General features: G+C 44.3%; 1 protein-coding gene across 6 annotated transcripts in view; it reads left to right on the forward strand.

Moving 5' to 3' along the window:
- The window catches only part of TTLL7 (tubulin tyrosine ligase like 7), a 314,533-nt gene that overhangs the window by 184,453 nt on the left and 111,641 nt on the right, over positions 1–18,439 (forward strand). For all 6 annotated transcript variants that reach the window (XM_068239147.1, XM_068239151.1, XM_068239146.1 and 3 more), the window contains exons 15-16: positions 11,391–11,565; positions 15,570–15,844. In XM_068239147.1, the coding sequence (XP_068095248.1) occupies positions 11,391–11,565; positions 15,570–15,844 (450 nt within the window). The remainder of the gene's footprint in view (positions 1–11,390; positions 11,566–15,569; positions 15,845–18,439) is intronic.

An 18,439-nucleotide genomic window follows, 5' to 3' on the forward strand; every position in this document is an offset into this window, starting at 1 on the left:
TTTTTTACAGAAGGGCCCTTCTCAGTGTGTAAGGTGAGCAGGAGTGAATGATTTATGAGGTGCTGTTGAAGGTTCATGTTTGGAACTCTGTGCTTTTAGATTGTTGTCAATAAAATCATTTGGGGATTATCCAGCGCGTGTTGTTTGTAATTTAACCTTGTTTTTTGTGGAGAGGGGGTGGAGGGATCCCCCTTGCAACACGCAGCGGAGCAGTATTTTAATTACTGTGTTGGATCCCCCATTGCGCTTGGTTTGCCCATATACATTCCTATTAGAAGCTGGTTAGTTTGTTTGTAAACACTGCCTAAAACTGTTAATTACAAGCCAGGATTGCAGCAGAGAGTGGCAGAAACAGCACAGAGGGGCACAGGAGAAAATAATGAATAGAATGGTATGCTTTTTATTGTAAGAATATTAGAGTACAGATTCTCTTTAACAAGCAGGCTGAGCAGTGACGAATGAAACAGAGAGCAGGGTAGGTGTTTTCTCTAGTGTTCCCAATGATATATATGGTAAAATACATTAGGGTGCTTCATCTCTGGTTCACTTTAAGAGCCCGAAGTGGGCTCAAACCATAATGAAAAAAGTAGGCTACCTGATCCGTGGGGCTGAGCGGATCAGGTATCCACAAAAACCACTGCTTCTGTGGGCCGCAGTGGCCCACTTTCACTTCCATGACCTATAGTCACGACGCTGAAATTAGAGATTCATTCTCTCATCTAGTGTGCAGGGAGCGTCAGAGGGCGCGGTCAGAGAGAGAAAACCTGGAAACCCTGCAGGAATGCCCCTGGGGGGGATGTTTGGAAAAGGGAATCCCTCTCTCTGTGTGCACCTCCGAGATAGTGACAAATATTGTCGCTAAACTCGGGGGCCATAGCACGGCATGGGGAGGGGGGGGGGGCAGAGAGCGGCGGTGTGGGGACACAGAGGCATGTCATGAGGCAGAGAACATGTCTCTGTGTCCCATCTGCCCACCTCGGGTTCTCTTTAAATCTGTATGTTTCCGGTCCAGTCCTGTTAGTTTTGTATCAGTTTCGAATGGTTTCCTATGGGTGTGTTCACACATAAAAGGTGTACATTTCCTGTCCAGTCGGGTAAACTGATACAAAATGGATGCAACACTGATAGGACAGTACTGGACCAGACCATGAATGTGCAGATTAATCTGTGGACCAGGCCTTATTGCGGTCCGTTGTGGTGCGCCGGAAGTATCCAATCCATGGCAAGGGCTGATACCGCAAGTACCATAGAGCTTTGGGTAATGCACGTATGTGAGTGACACACGTAGTGTGAACAACGGAGTGCGGTGCATCGCAGAGCGCATACGCGGACAGACAGCAGTTCCAATGATGCCCAGCAGGCAGTACATCGCTGAACGGAGGCGGAGCTTCAGCGCACTCTGAAGCGGGGTCATATGATCCACAATTTTTTTGCGTTGGTGACAGGAGCATCACAACGCTTTTCTGCGTAAGGGTAAAACCGGCCTAATACTTTTAGCCATAGCACCTGAACAAGCATGCAGGCGTAGCTCCCAACTGTCCCTCTTTGGGAGAGACAGACACTCTTTGGGATTGGGAGCCCTGTGCTTCTGTCCCTCTTTCTTCCTCATTTGTCCCTATTTCAGGACTGATGTACAGATCTATGTAACTATGTGTATTATTCTACTGAAAAAAATGTGTCTAACTGACGCTATACTTTATTCCCATCCTTTATATTGACATATTTCTTATTTACAAATGGTAATATGGAGGGAAATGAAACCGGATAGAAAGGACCAGTGTGGTTTCAATGACTAAATAACATATTCTTATATTATAATATTCAACATATTTCTTATAAAATCTTTATGGTGTGCACAACTAGGGGTGTGTGCTGGGGGCGTGATTAGGGGTGTGGCAGGGGCGTGGCTTAAGTGTCCCTCTTTCTCATCTCAAAAAGTTGGGAGGTATGTGCAGGTCAGATCTTTCGGACAAAACACTGACAAGATTTGCCGCATACTTGTTTCAGGTGTGTGATTCAGACACTGCTGGTGCCAGAAAGGTCAGCAGCATGCCAGGCAACTGGTATTGTTTAAAATGAAATCAGTATGGCAGCCTCCACATACGTACCTCTCACTTCAGGTTCCCTTTAAAGTGCCCAGGAAGTGCGATCGCACCCCAAAGCCTCCCGCATTTCCCCTCCATGATAAGGAAACGCGACTGGCGAGAAAAATACTCTCAGCAATATTCCGCTCTTTCGTAATACAGACAAACTCATTTAGCCAGCCCGTTTTCCTATTTTATGCTTCATTTAAAATACAACACAAATTGGAAGATGAAGCGGCTGCAATATGGCTCCAGCATCTGTGTTCCAGTTATTAATATCCTGACAAAGGCAAGTAATACCCATAAACCCTCTACTGGGAAAATCGCTCAGTAATTATAATATGGCTGCTTAAAATATGACACGTTCGGCATCTCGGGCTAGGCCTGCAGTGAGATCCATTAACCAGGCCGTGGTATAGCGCCGCAACGCAAGCTGAGACTCGCAACCTTGGTGATGGAAGACGAGGCTTAATTCCGGTTCTCCGAAACGCACCTCACAAGGCTACGAAGACAACAGAAACATTTTCTCTAATGTATTAGAGAAATAAATTAAAGGGGCACTCCACTCTTTTTACAAAATTAATCTAACCTTTTTCAGCGCTTTGCAAGTCATTTTGTAGAGTTCTTATTCAGAAAAAAAGCCTGAGGTCAGCTTCACACTGTAAACCGGCGTCAGTGGTGCGGTACGGCATGCCCACCGCCCCGCCAAAAACAGTCCTTTAGGGAACACTGCATTAGTACGCGGTGCTCCCTGTGTGGCCACCAGCCAAGCAGGAAGTGATGCTTGCGGTCACTTCCTGCTTCGGGGTATGCGCAATGTCGCATCGGCAACTGTTTAAAAAAACCCGCGTCCCCATAGACTAACATGACTTCCAGGCCGACGCAGAAGATGTGCAGTAATGTAGTTTCGGGCTAGCGTTAGATCGTGCACTCCCAGTACAGTGTACCGCAACGCGGGGAGTGTGAACTCCCCCATCGGGATACATTAGGCTGCGGTAGCAGTGCGGCAATTTTGACGCACTGTGCCAGGGTGAAAGGGCCCTTAGGTGGCCACACACCATACAATTGAAAGATACAATTTTACACCAATTCAGTAAATATGATCGTTTGTCCCCAAAAAATTTTAGTTTTCTGATCGAATTTCCCATTTTTATTTGAGATTGGACATGTTGGAAGATTCAGACCAATTTTATGAAGAATTGTATGGTGTGTGATGGATTGTAAAATTGTATTCAACCAGAAAAATTGTATGTAACTATTCAGTACATTTTTCTTTCAATTTTTCTAACCAACCAATTTTTTCAGAATTTACGATCTTTTATCCCAGAATTGTGGCAATACGTGCATGCAATACATGTGTGGTACCTCGAAGATTCTGATCGAAACTTCCAATGAATCAGAAAATTGGTTCGCAATGATCGAATCGAATCAAGAAAAAAAAATTGTAGCCACCTTGAGGCTGGTTGCACAGCAGCAACCAGCGTTTTCATTGCGGTGTGATGCGTTCATTGCGGTGTGATTAGAGTATCGCAACGCATCACACCTCAAAAAGCAAGCTTCGTAGATACCTGTGTTAATCAGAATCAGTTTATTCGCCAAGTGCAACAAACATTGCACCCGGAATTTTTTGTGGCACACACGCCCTAGAAAATTTGTTATGCAAACAGTTCGAAAAAAACAGTACAAACAGATCGAAAAACAATGCGATAGATACAGTATAGTTTAGGGGGCAGAGAAATTACACCATAACAAACATTTACTAACAAGGTTACAACATGATATGATATAGGCAGCAGTGCAAGACTAACGTGTTTTACGAGTGTGGTGGCTCGAGTTCAGCAAGCGGATGGCTTGGGGAAAGAAAGTGTTGATGATGATTCTTGGCGCCAAAACACACCATAAATGAGGCTCTCTACTGCTCACTTCCTGTGGCAGAAATACTTATTGCAAGTAATATGTTCCGCAAACAGGATGCGCATCATGATAAAATTGGCTTCTGCGCATCCAAGACGCTAACGCCAAGCACTTTAAAATATCTATGTCACCATTGACTTACATGACTTTCGGGCATAATGCGTCACCGCAGATGCTGATCTAGCGTCAAATCGGATACTTCCAGCGCATTTCACCGCACCCAGTATGAAAAGTCCCATTGACTTTTATTGCTTTAGCGTCACGCAGGGGCGGATTTACGCCAAGGCCACATAGGCCATGGCCTAGGGCACCACCGGATCAAGGGAGGGTCGGCAGCAGGCTATACTATGGGAGGGGGAAGGGTCAACCTGGCTACTTATACTGGAGGGAGGGGTTCATTAGGCTACCTAAACTGAAGGGGTAGGTAGGGGTAGGGTTACAGTATCTGCTGACAGTGGCCTTGGGCAGTAGAGAGTACAAATCCAGCCCTGGTGTCACCCTGCATTAAAATTGAATTACGCAACGCACTTGAAACGTGCCAGTGTGAAAGGGGCCTAAAGGTACATACACACCTCAAACAAAAATTGATCTAAATGAACGTTGACAAGTTATCGATCGGCAAAGGTTAATGATCTTAAATGATCAACCTGTATACACACATAAACGATCAAAGTAAGAAGGAATTGACAGATAATGCAGAAGTGACGTCTGAGGTTCGATTAACTGAATTGATCGATATCTATACAAACATGAGCGATTATGAACGATCGGCTGTGGCCTGTGCGCTGTACTCAACAAGATTGTTATGTGTTGTTTAATTAACTGTACACACTCCATTTGATGAATGATCGATGGTTGAAAAAATCCAACAGGATGTGTCAAGACTGACTCTCGATATCGGTCGTTTGTTGACATGGGTGACGGTCTGTTGTGCGCAGTTGCAGTGCGCAATCTGCAAAGATTTCCCAACATTCTGGATCCCTCCTTCCAGTAGATAAACTTTGTGTTATCAATTGAAAATGGACCGCCCCAACACATAGCTCCCAACTGTCCCTCTTTCTCCCTCATTTGTCCCTCTTTCGGGACTGATGTACAGATCTGTGTAAATATGTCTATTTTTCTCCTGAAATAGGTTTTAAATTACCACTAAACTTGAGTCTCATCGTTCAAATTAATACATTTCTTTTAAATGTTATTATGAAATAAAACTAATGATGATAGAAAGGACCAGCGGGGTTTGAATAATAAAATGACATTTTTTGCGTCTGAATTTTTTTGGCATAAGCATGACGAGGGGTGTGACAGGGGTGTGTCTAGAGGCATGGGAGGGGCGTGTCTTAAAGAGGAACTGCAATGAAATTAACATAATGAAAAAAGTGCTTAATTTTTACTATAATTATTTATAAATGATTTAGTCTGTGTTTGCCAATTTTAAAATCTTTCCTCTCCCTGGTGTACATTCTGACATTTATCACATGGCGACATCTTTACTCCTGACAGGTGATGTCACTGGAAGGAGATGATGCATTTTTGGCAGTTGGAAACAGCTGTTATTTCCCACAATGCAACAAGGCTCCCACAGTGTGATGTCAGGACCATGGTCCTGACATCACACTGTGGGAGGGGTTTCACCACAATATCAGCCATATAGAAGCCCCCTGGTGATCAGTTTGTGAAAAGGAAAAGATTCCTTATGGGAAAGGAGGTATCAGCTACTGATGAAGTTCAATCCTTGATCACAGTTTCTCTTTAAAGAGTCCCTCTCTCTTAACTCAAAAAGTTGGGAGGTATGTCAACATGCAGGGGACAATTGATCCCCATCAGATTCGATCAGAGCAATTGAATCAGCCAGAATGTGCAGTACACTTTGTGTGGTTACTATGGAATTAACATTGTCATGTTATCATTATCATGCCTTTGCTGCATGCTGGGCGGCGTTCTCTATTTGACTTTACTCTGCCTTAATGGTGAATTAATCGCAGCTTCGTGGTGCGTGCGATTCACCGCAGGGGGTCCATTGTTCCCTCCGAGCGCAACCAACCATGATTAAAGTCATGAGAGTTTAGTTGCATGATCAGGTGATTTAAAGTGACGGTATGTCACTTGTGCAATTTAGGCCTAAGAAATATTGTAACCTTCTGATGCCAAATATCCATTCTTTGTGCTGTCGGTTCAGTGTTGTTTGAAATATAACATGGTTAGGCCTCAGCTGAAACGGTGACATCCAAGGGGCATTTTTATTGCGAAAATGTGAACTTTGGTCAATTGAGCCGCGGTGAGCCGTGTTCTCTGGCTGTGTGGCCTCGACGGTCTGGCGCAGGCAGAGTACCAGCCGCCCATCAATCAGGACCTCTGGGAATACTGAGGAGATGAAAGCGTGCACGTCTGGCGTTTTCACAGTCCTATAGCTTCATTCATGACTGGAGCTAGTATAGCAACCTGCTGAGAGCTCTTTAGTCATTAAATGCTCATCAAATGGATGTAAAATAGTGTTAATCATGTGTGAGCCATACTCTTCTCTCTCCTCCTCATGTCTGACTGGAATCATAATGAGGCTTCATTTCCAACAGGCGTTACAAAGCTAAACACTTGGTGCACTAAAGGAAATATATGTGTTGTCTTTTAACCACTTGAGGACCGCAGTGTTAAACCACCCTTAAGACCAGCCTGTTTTTTCCCTAATTGGCCACTGCAGCTTTAAGGCCAAGCTGCAGGACCGCACAACACAGCACACGAGTGATTCCCCCCCGCCTTTCCCCCCCACCAACAGAGCTCTCTGGGTTTGATCGCTCCACATTTGTTTATTTTTTTTTTATATATAAATATTTATTTCCTTTTTTTAAAAATAAAAATAGCTTTTATTTAAATTATTTTCCCCTGCTCCCTCCCTCCCTCCCACCGCCAGCCAATCAGGGTGATCACAGTCCAGCCTATGGAGGGGACAGCCGTGTCATACGGCTGTCCCCAGTACAGTGCTGCTGCCGATCGCAGCGCTGTACATGTAAATAGACGGCGATTACACCATCTAACAGTCTCCCGAGTGGCAATTGGCGCTCGGAGACTGAAGGCGGGGCGGAGCTCTGCCCCCCGAGAAGGAGATGCGCGCGCAGCCTGCACGCGATAGTCTTCAATAGCCGGCTCCAGGACCTGACGCCAATTGGCGTTAGGCGGTCCTTCGGCTGCCGCCGCGTCCACTCCCATTGGCGTGGGGCGGTCTTTAGGTAGTTAAAGTGGACCTGAACTCAGAACTTCCTCTCTGCTCTAAAAGATAAGCAATAGCATAATAACATTTAAATAAAAAAAGTCTTTGTTATAACTTACAGAATTACAGAACTCCAGCAATAAATCTGCAGTGTGTCTACTTCCTGGTTTCATGGAAGCAGATATAGGATTAACATCCTGTGTTTACAAATTAACTGATCTGCTGAGGAATGATGAGATTCCAGAGCTGAGAGATCATTTGTGCTTACTCACATATGAGTTGGAATTTGGCTAAACTCTCTAAACACATACAGGGTGCATTTCTCTGTTTTTCTTCTGTCCTGTGCAAGAGTTCAGGTCCACTTTAAAGTGCATTTGTGAAACCTAGCGGCCCATAGAATAACTCTATTCACTTTTTCTCCTAGATAATACTTTCTCACCTTATAAATAAAATACGTTTTAAAGAGACACTGAAGCGAAAAAAAATATATGATATAATGAATTGGTTGGGTACTATGAATAATTACTAGAAGATTAGCAGCAAATAAAATCTCATATTTTTATTTTCAGGTATATAGTGTTTTTTCTAACATTGCATCATTCTCTAATATGTGCAGATTACACAACACTCAGCATTCAAAATGATTCTTTCAGAGCAGTCTGTGAACTAATGACCTCTCCTCTGGCAGAGAAAAAGTAAATAGTTCAGGAACAGTTGAGATAATAAAAGTCAGAAGTCATCTCAAAAAGTTGGGAGGTATGTTATAGTTATGGTATGATTATCAACTAAGATTTGACCAGACAATCAGATGAAACTTACTGTATGTTCGTAATAGTTTGGGTGATAAAGTGGTATTAGACATCATTTAATCTTTGTTGCATGCATTAATGTTGTGCCACTTGCTCAAACCTGGTAGATGATGGTGAGTGGTCTGTACATGCAGATACTAGGCACCCAGTATAACCAAGTTAGAACTCTTTACTGACGAAAAACATGCAGAGATATATAATACACGACTATTAAATAATGCAGCTTACTTACAACAGAGAGAAACACAGAGAAAATACAGGAAATAACAATCCCATAAGGTTATCCCATAAGATTATCATTACCTTTTACACACAGTGATATCATGTGGTTATTTTACTATACTGAAGTTTAAATCATAATCCTGTTGATACTTCCAACAGTATACTATACTCAACATAAGTTGTCTGCACGTGTTAAGTCTATCTGCCTTTTGTGAATATACTGCATATACTGGAGTATAAACCGACACCCAAACTTTTATCTTAAAAAGCGGGAAACAAAATGTTTGACCCGAGTATAAGCCGGGGGTGGCAAAAGCCACAACCACAATGCCACTCACAGCCGTGGTCAGCCACAACCATATATTAGAAAAGCAGCATAAATTTGGCAGATTGCAATTATAAGCCAGAACATAGGCCTACAATGGAGATGGGCATGCAAAGAACTCCTGTTGCAAAGTTTAAGCTGGCATAAAGATAAAGCAAGGACTGCAGAGCCACATAGTCATGTGTCTAAAACTTGGTATAGGAATGCGAGGATTCTCACCACTCAGTAGACACTGTCCCTGTCTGACTTCCAAGGCTACGACTCGAGATGAGGTTAGCTGGGACCTCCCATGGAAATGTCAATTGTGTGGTCTCCCTCAGATGATGCACCACTGTGCATATAGTGGGGGCACTGTGGGGGTTACTAAAAGAGTAGTGACTCGAGTATAAGCCTTTTTTGGCCCAACAATTAGGCTTATACTCAATTATATTTAGTACCTCCTTTAGAGGAATTAAAAACCTAAAGCCTCAGCCTCTATCCAAACCTCAGACGGTAAGAGGTACACATTGAAAATATTTTTATGAACGTGATTGCAGCCCCCGACCTTGTGGCTTCCATCTTGGCCTGCATGCTCCCTGCTTATCAATATCTCTTGTCGATTTGATAAAGTAAAAGAAGAAGTTGCCCGAAGAAACTTTATCAATAAAGTCTTGAAGGACAGTCCGTTAATTAACGCTTTTAGCAGATATGAAAAAAACAGCTGTTAATAAACTTTATTGATCTGTGTATATAAAAAAATAATAATAATAACACACTGTGCAAGGTCTGGTCTGAGCTGTGACTAATTAAGAGATAAAATCTGTCAAAGAATTTCCAGCTTTGAGATAAATGTAACAGTGTGGCACATATTCTTCCTCATTATTTCCCCAGCCTGGTAAATAACTTTATAAACTGACACCTTAATCACATCACAAAATAATGAAAATCCAAACTTTCCAAAAGAATGAGTGTCCAGCGAACGCACTACTGTCAGCGGCACACCTGGGTACAAACACACTGTGCTCAGACACACTGGTATATGTTTCTATTACTGATTTATATATTTATAATCCTTTTTTTTCAAAGTACTTTACAATTAAAGTGATACAAACAGTGTGCATAGTTTGCATGATATGGTCAAGTGTGATACAAGTAATACACAAGCGCAGAATATACCTTATAGGAAGTACTCATTGTATAAAACAACTAGCGGGTATATATAGAGCAGTGTCGAGAAACATTAGGGCCCTTTTTTTAATTCACTTTTCTCCTATGATTTTTTCCTAGGAGATAATTTTTCATCTTTTTCTTAAAGTGGTATAAAACTCAGCATTTCCTCTTTGTTGTAAAAGATTACTTACAGCATAAAATCAGGGGTCTCAAACTCAATTTACCTGAGGGCCGCAGGAGGCAAAGTCAGGATGAGGCTGGGCCGCATAAGGAATTTCACAATCGCGGCGCATCGCCGCCTCTGCCGGCCCCTCTCACTCTTCCTTCACAGAGAGGGGCGGGGAGAGGCGGCGATCCGTGCGGCGATTGACATCAGGAAGGGCAGAGCTGAAGCTGAAAGCTCTGCCCCTTTCAGGAAATGCCGGCGGATTGCCCCCCCCGGGCGATTTGGGGGCTCTGCAGCCCTCGTTTAGCGGCGGGGATGCAGCTGATTACTTGGGAGCACTGAAGCGAACTATAAGGAAGCTTTTGCCGGCGAGGGCCACAAAATATTGTATCGAGGGCCGCAAATGGCCCGCGGGCTGCGAGTTTGAGACCCCTGCTCTACTACCACAAAATATTGTAGCAGAACAGCTTTCAAACTGTTAAAGACAAAACATTGTTCTTCAGTGGAAAGCTCCTTAAAGCATACCAGAGACGAAAAAAATAAAAGTTTTATACATACCTGGGGCTTCCTCCAGCCCCATCTGAATGGAACGCTCACACGCCGCCGTCCTACGCTGCCTGCAGCTCTTGTACCGGGTCCGGTAACTTCCTCCAGTCGTGGTCAGTCAGCGCAAGGGAAGTGCGCCCTCTACCTAACTCTCCGGCTAGAGAGATGCGTAGAGAGCACACTTCCTGTTATGTGTGTAGAGTAAAGTCAAAATAGTCGGTTTTCTGTAAAAAAACCTTGCAAATTGCGTATTCGTAACACCACATAGCAACGCGTTTCCATTGTCTATACCCACTTCATCTAAAACAGGAGCAACTGTTATGTGGGTCTGAGCCAGCAAAGTGCCCGGTACACACCTTCAATGTGCAGAAGGAGTAATTGGGAAATTACTCCTCATTCATTTCTGTTCCTGATAAATTCTCACTTCTGGAATAAATTGTGGTTTTGTGTGACCACAGAGTGAATGTAGGTCTGCTCCAGGTTGAAGATAATTGTTTTTGTAGATCTCTTAGGTCCTTAAAACTCGATCTCACTCGCCCCTTGTAGGCTTGAGCAGAGTGCAATAATGTTACCACATAACCTCTGCCCCCCAAAATCTTGGGGAGGAGCCCTTGTGGAGAAGCTGCAGTTACCTATAGAAAACTCAAGCTAGTAAATCTTTTCCTAGCGGAGGTCCTCAGAGGTTGACTTCAGATATCTGCAGTGCTGCAGACATCCGGATTACCTTCCAATATAGTTAACTTTGGCAGAGTTTGATATCATTATTACAAAACCTTATGAGTGCACCATGCTCCACCTCTTGTAATTTCTGTGATGTCAAATAAATGGAAAATCCTTCTGCTAGATTGCAATAGAAATGAGCATCATGCTGCAGTGATCTCATCATCGGAGTCCCTCAGCGTGAAGAGTAGGTTTAGAGCTGCCATTATCCTGATTACCGTCTGTCCTATTAATGAAGCCATTCTTGTTGCAGACATTGTCCTCTATGCCAGAATGCACACCAACCTCCAAGAAGAAAAGCTATAGCAGCAACAGCAGCAGCTCTGGCTCCGACAGCAGCTCAGAAAATGAGGAGATAAAACTGGTGAAGGAGAAGAAGGTTTCTTATGACCTGGAGGAGAAGAAGTACAAGTCTCTGGAAAGGTCCAGTAAGTATTGTTAAGACATTCCAAAGTAGGGTCCTTCAGATAATTAAAGCCTTTGAGACCGTCATCCGAGGTCTACTGCCAGGTCATGGGCATGGTAGTCCGTGACCATTGTACATTTTTCCTTTGCTCCATCATGTGTCAATAGTTTTAGTCGTAGTTCCAGTCTCATGAACTGCTTAGTTCCAGTCTCATGAACTAGAAAGGAATCCAGCATCGACACTAGATTCCTCAAGGATGGTGAAAACACCAGTGATCCAACAAATCTGGTCTGATTTTTTTTTAATGATTGCCATTAGGTGGTGCTAGTTTGCAACCGTCATCTGAGTCAAAGTCTTCAGTGTCACATGTTCGTGTGCTACTATAACCACACAACCACAAATGCACCAACTTTTCACCAAATCCCACAATAATATGAAAAGACCCAAAAATATTTCTCACCAAATACTAAACAAGGTTTACTAAACCTAGGCCATGTTTCACAGATTACTTTTGATCTCCAGTGGTATTCAACTCATGAGAACCTTTGTAAATCTGGTATTTTCATTGAGCTATATGCCAGGCTGGAATCTTTACTGTACAGTATATTAGGTCTGCATTCTTGATTCCACAAGTCATGTAGCTAAACTCAAAGGGGAGGGAGAGAGGTTCACTAGACACCAGGGGACCACATAGGGGAGGGAGGTAGGACCACTAGACAGCATGAAACTGTATAGGGAAGGGAGGAGGTCTCTAGGCACCAGGGAAACTGTATAGGGGAGTGAGGGAGGACCACTAAACATCAGGGGACTGGATAGGGGAGGGAGGTAAGACCACTAGACAGCACAGAACCCACTTTGTATTTGAGTTTGACACCAGTGCTCTAAAAGCAAGTGATGAAATAGAGAAGAGGCTGATGGGGGCTGTTTAGAACTGAAAAGTGAAAGGTTTATTATAAATGTACATAATCCTTAGTAAGACCAATTATGTAACATGCTGTATTTACAGTGTTCTTTATGTCACGGCCCTAGTCTACAGTGTCATTTTTTCCTGAAGGGTAGGGTTACACTTTAAGGCCAATGAATTCCAGATAGTGGACTAGGTGCATCTGTCATGTTTAACTTGTAAGAGATTGCCGTTTAATTGCATTCCTCAGACTCGCGTTTCGCGGCCCCCGCTGCAGCCGGCGTCCCGGTGACCATTAATCAACCGCAAGCCTTACCATGCAAAATGTAGCGTGTCTGTTTACACAAACACAGTCAGAGCCGTTTATTCATCCAGCGTTGGATGGGATTGGCATCCCGGAACCTCCCCGCGCTCCTCTGTGATTACAGGCAAGATTTTATATCAAGCTTCTTGGGGAAACTTTCATCAGAAGAGCCCGTTCACTTGTGTTCTTCGTTTTGGAGTGCCAAGGCCAATTTTACTCAAACAGGGTGACCTGTGGGCCCAGCCTGGGAAATCTTGCTTCTGTGCAAGCAGGCATGTACTGTGGGGTGACTTTACTTACATTAATGGTCCCTCTAATTTTATAAAGTTCTACCTTTGGCAGAGCTTGTTGGAGATCATCACAAAGCTTTATACATAGCTCCCAGCTGTCCCTCTTTCAGAGTGACAGTCCCTCTTTAGGAGCCAAATCCCCTTGTCCCTCTTTCTTCCTTATTTTTCCCTCTTTTAAGGCTGATGTACAGATCTGTGTTACTATATTTTTCTAAAGAACAGGGAAAGGATTGGCAGCGCTCAATAAGGCTGCAACTGAAATGAGACCAACAGAACTGTGCAGCGCCCCAACAACCCCCCACACCTTGAATTCAAATCAGATGCAAAACTATGCACTAAACCCTAAGGCCCGGTTCACATCTGCGTTTGGAGCCAAAAGGATCCGGTGAGCGGATCCGGTCTCTGCTTTACCGGATCCGGATGACTCTGTCCGCGGCCCGGTTCACATAGTGAAAACGGATCTGATCAATGATTGATCGGATCCGTTTTCACTCAGCAATACATACCTAATCTTCCGTAGCAGCCGGTGGTAGAGGCTTCCTCTTCTTCCGCTGTGACTACACAGCGCGTCATGTGACAAGTCATGTAGTCACATGATTCGGAAGAAGACTGAAACCTCTACTGCCGGCTGCTACAGAAGATTAGGCATGTATAAACCCTCCCTCGCCCAGCTGCTGCACCCTCGCTCACCCTCCCGTCGCTCAGGTTCGCGTCGGCCCATGCCCCCATCCCCCGTGGAATGGTCCATTTCTTCACTAGTGTGAAGAAACGTTCCGTTTTCCATTGCCCCAATGCTGCTGCATTTTTTTGTCTGGATCCGTTCCGCTGGGCAAAATTAGGGCCTGCAGCAATTTTTTGATCCGGGGACGGGAAAGTATGGAACGTATCCGTACCAACGGACGCATGTGAATGGATCCATAGGTTAACATTGGATCCTTTCACATCCGTTCCGTTTGTACAGTATATGTTCCGGTTACGTTCCAGAAAAAAAAAACACTAATGTGAACCGGGCCTAATCTAAATAAATTGAATACAAACGAACGCCTAACGCCAATTGGCAGCAGCAAGGTACTTCCCCAGGACTGCCTAACGCCCGATTAGCGTCAAGTCCTGGGGGAGGAGATCAGCGGGGATTGCATCCCCACTTGAATGACGGAGATCTGCTCCGTCAACAGTCTACCAGCGTCGATCGTTGCTGGCGGACTTTTAAAAAAAAAAGCCGTTCATTTTGCTTGTACAGTGATGCAATCTACCGCAGCGCTGTACTGGGAATAGCCCTGTCATTGCCTGTCCCCTGGAGAGGCTCCGAACGGGATCCCCTCTCATAGGCTGACGCCTAGCATAGAGAATTGCCCTGATTGGTCCTCGAGGGGAGGGAGAAATAAAAAGAAACGTTTTTATTAAAAATAAAATAACAAATTAATTAGAAAAATACAAAGCCTGGAGCAGCGAGCAGAGCCCACCAACAGAGCTTTCTGTGAAAAATGGGGGGGGGGGGATTCATTTGAATGCTCAGTTATGTGGCCCTGCAGCGAGCTGTTAAAGCTGCAGAGCACTGAATTGTAAAAAATAGCCTGGTCACTAGGGGGTGTAAGCTTGTGGTCCTTAACCTTCCTGGCGGTAACCCCGGACATAGTTCGGGGTAAGCCGCGCAGGAGGTTTTCTCAGGCCCTGCTGGGCCGATTTGCATAATTTTTTTTTTTTGCTGAACGCAGCTAGCACTTTGCTAGCTGCGTCAGCACTTCGATCGCCGCCGCCCCGTGCTCGATCGCCGCTATCCGCGTCGCAACACAGCCCCCCCCCCTAGACCCCTGCGCTGCATGGCCTATCAGCGCCAGGCAGCGGCAAGGGGTGGATCGGGACTCCCTTAGACGTCACGACGTCCATGACGTCGGTGACGTCATCCCACCCCGTCGCCATGGCGACGGGGGAAGCCCTCCAGGAAATCCCGTTCTTTGAACGGGATTTCCTGATCGCCTATCGCCGGAGGCGATCGGCGGGGCTGGGGGGATGCCGCTGAGCAGCGGCTATCATGTAGCGAGCCCTCGGCTCGCTACATGATTTAAAAAAAAAATCAAAAAAACGGCTGCGCTGCCCCCTGGCGGTTTTTAATATACCGCCAGGAGGGTTAAAGAGACTCAGAGATCAATTAAACTAAAGCTCTGATACTTACCTGGGGCTTCCTTCCGCCCCATAAACACATCTAAGTCCCACGTCGTCCTCCCGCGGTCTGCCTGTGAGCTCCGTATCAGGCTCGGTCAATGCCAGTCAGACCTCTTGCGCTTGCGCAGTAGACCCGGACTGACGTCACTGAGCCTGTTACCGGGGCTCACTGCAGCTGAACGGCACACCGCGGGAGGACGGCGTGGGACTATAAGTGGTTAACCCAATGTCTTTACTGCTTTTTTGGTATCATACTGCATTGGCATCATACCACTTAATAAAATGTTATGAATACAGTAAGGTAGCTGTGATGATTACATCTCTAATAGAATAACTCTTCTTGCTATCTGTGTCCTTCTTTGCAGGTAGAATACATTGTAAGCCTCCCATCAAAACCCGGCCCTTTTCTTATTCTTCTCCGTCATCTTCAACCCCCATCCGTCGCTCCGTGAGCTGTCCTCGTTCCATCACGGCTCTCAACGCACCGTCCTCCCATGTGGAGCACCGACCTCTCTCATCCAAGATGGCAGCGCAAGTGTCCAGGCCGTCCTCTGGAAACCGGACCAACTCCCTGAACCGCAGCTCTACTTCAAACCGCGTGCCACATACGGGGACCTGTGCCAATATGTACCCAACCTTGGTGAGTGACAGACACGGAAGCATGGACCTGCTATGTAGAGAATGCAGGGCCAGTTCGCCCATGAGGCAGGGTGAAATGATGTCCTCAGGCGGCAAGTCCGGAGGGGGAAGGGGGTCTTTCTCAAATTTGCCTCAGGCGACAAAAAGTCTAGAACCGGCCCTGAGAGAATGTGGGCACTGCTGAGAGTAGGGACAGGTTGTAAATCTATGTAAACAATTGCTTCCCTCCTTCAATTAAATAATACATGTTTATTTAAAGTGGGATTGTCAGCCACAAAACCAAATTCTATTTAACCACTTTACCCCCAGCCATACGGATATCTCCGTCCCTTTTTCCATCCTTTCACCCCCAGGGACGGAGATATCCATACCTCCCGCGCTTCCGCTGCTGCCCGCGTTCCCGCTCGCTTGTGCGCATGCTCCCGCTCTCGTGCACGCCGTCGCCCGCTCGCCTGGAGATCAATGAACGGGAAAAAACGTTCCCGTTCGTTGAGCTAAGCCCCTGCAGTGATCAGCTGCTTCTATGAGAAGCAGCGATCATTGTGAAGAAAAAAACAGTTTCCCAACCTCATAACACTTCCTGCAAGTGTACTTCCTGTACGCTTGCAGATCACATAAACAAAAAGTTACTGTGGCCATCTTGTGGCCAAATAGTAAAACTACACCCTAAAGCATTTTTCATGTACAAACACATTAGATTTACACTAAAAAGTAACTCATTACCTCCCACACTCCCCATTTTTTTTTCTTGTAATAAAAAAAAAAATTACAATAAAAAAATTCATAAATAGTTACCTTAGGGACTGAACTTTTTAAATATTTATGTCAAGAGGGTATAACACTGTTACTTTATAAACTATGGGCTTGTAATTAGGGATGGACGCAAAATTGAAAAAAAAATGCACCTTTATTTCCAAATAAAATATTGGCACCAAACATTGTGATAAGGACAAAATTTAAACGGTTTTATAACCGGGACAAATGGGCAAATACATTTCATACATTTTAATTACAGTAGCATGCATTATTTAAAAACTATAATGGCCGAAAACTGAAAAATAAGGAATTTTTCCCCACATTTTTTCCTATTTACCCATTAAAACATATTTAGAATAAAATAATTCTTGGCATAATGTCCCACCTAAAGAAAGCCTAATTGGTGACGAAAAAAACAAGATATAGTTCATTTCATTGTGATAAGTAATGATAAAGTTATAGATGAATGAATGGAAGGAGCGCTGAAAGGTGAAAATTGCTCTGGTGCTCAAGGGGTAAAACCCTTCAGTGGTGAAGTGGTTAAACACTGCAGTGCATTTAAAATGCTGCCAGAAATCTCTCCCTGCAAGTACAAGCTCTCCAATCTATTCAGGAATCTCTCTGCTGTTATTATATTTTCTCATTCCCCCAGGCTCTTTTCTGTGCTATTGCCAAAGACCCTCCCACCTTCCTGCTTCTCACTGATTAGCTGAGCAGACTGCAGTGTTTAAGCTGCCTAGCTGAAACATGATCCTCTGCTCACTTGTATTTGCAAGTAAGGCTGAGGTGACTCAGCGATTGGAGGAGAAAAGAAAAAAAAAAGTTAAAGGAAACCAGAGATGAACGCTTTGGCACAAAATAAACATATCCCCTGATAGATTTTACAAAAGAAATAAAATACCTGGTATTTTCGCCGCTCTGGTGTGCCGTCTTTTGTGTTTTTTTTTACTATAACTCCACGCAAAACACAGTTCATCAGAAAAGCATATTATTTAGTGGGCTTTGTGCAAAATGAAATCACTATTTCTAAAAACCTCTTATGATTAACAAATATAGATAAAAAAACGTTTTTCAATATACCCTTACATTAGCAGCTCCTCCCATCTCATCACAGCTCTCTGTGATGCTGCAAGTATACAGAACAGGAAAGCAGAACCAGAAGAGGGCAGGCTTGGGCTTGAAAAGACATCAGAGAAGACAGACTCAGCTATAATGATTCCTGAGCAAAGCCAGACTGAACGCTCAGTCGGGAATTTATCAGGGCTGCTAATAAGCAGGCTGAGCAGTGAAGGATGAAACAGAGAGCAGGGTAGGTGTTTTCTCTAATGTTCCCACTGATATATATGGTGAAATACATGAGGGTGCTTCGTCTCTGGTTCACTTTAAGATTAAGCTTTAAACTGTGGGCTAAAGACATGGTTCCCACCAGGAACAGAATTCTCTTAATTTACTATAATTTACTTAATTTACTCCGAGTGACGGAAGTGTGGGGATGCGGTACCGGCACTGCAGAAGACTGAGAACAGCAGCATGGGAGCGATCGGAGCATATGGGGCTGGAGGAGGCCTCAGGTATATATAAAACGTTTAATGTAATCCAGCTCTGAGTCTCTTTAAGTTTTCAATCCTTAAAATATAGACAGAATTCTAAAGTTAAAGACAGGCTGTTAATTCATAGAGAGGAATGCAAGTGCTACGTGTGTGAGAAGTTATCACCTGGCCTGAGCTCAGCTGTCATTAAGTGGAGTGTTACTACAGACTGCAATGAAAGTGAAGCATTCTGACCTGTCTGCTTTATTTTTTACTAGTTTATGCAGAAGGAGACTCTGCATAGAGAGAAA

The sequence above is a fragment of the Hyperolius riggenbachi genome, chromosome 6 (genome assembly GCF_040937935.1).
Source record: "Hyperolius riggenbachi isolate aHypRig1 chromosome 6, aHypRig1.pri, whole genome shotgun sequence".
NCBI classification, from domain to species: Eukaryota; Metazoa; Chordata; class Amphibia; order Anura; family Hyperoliidae; genus Hyperolius; species Hyperolius riggenbachi.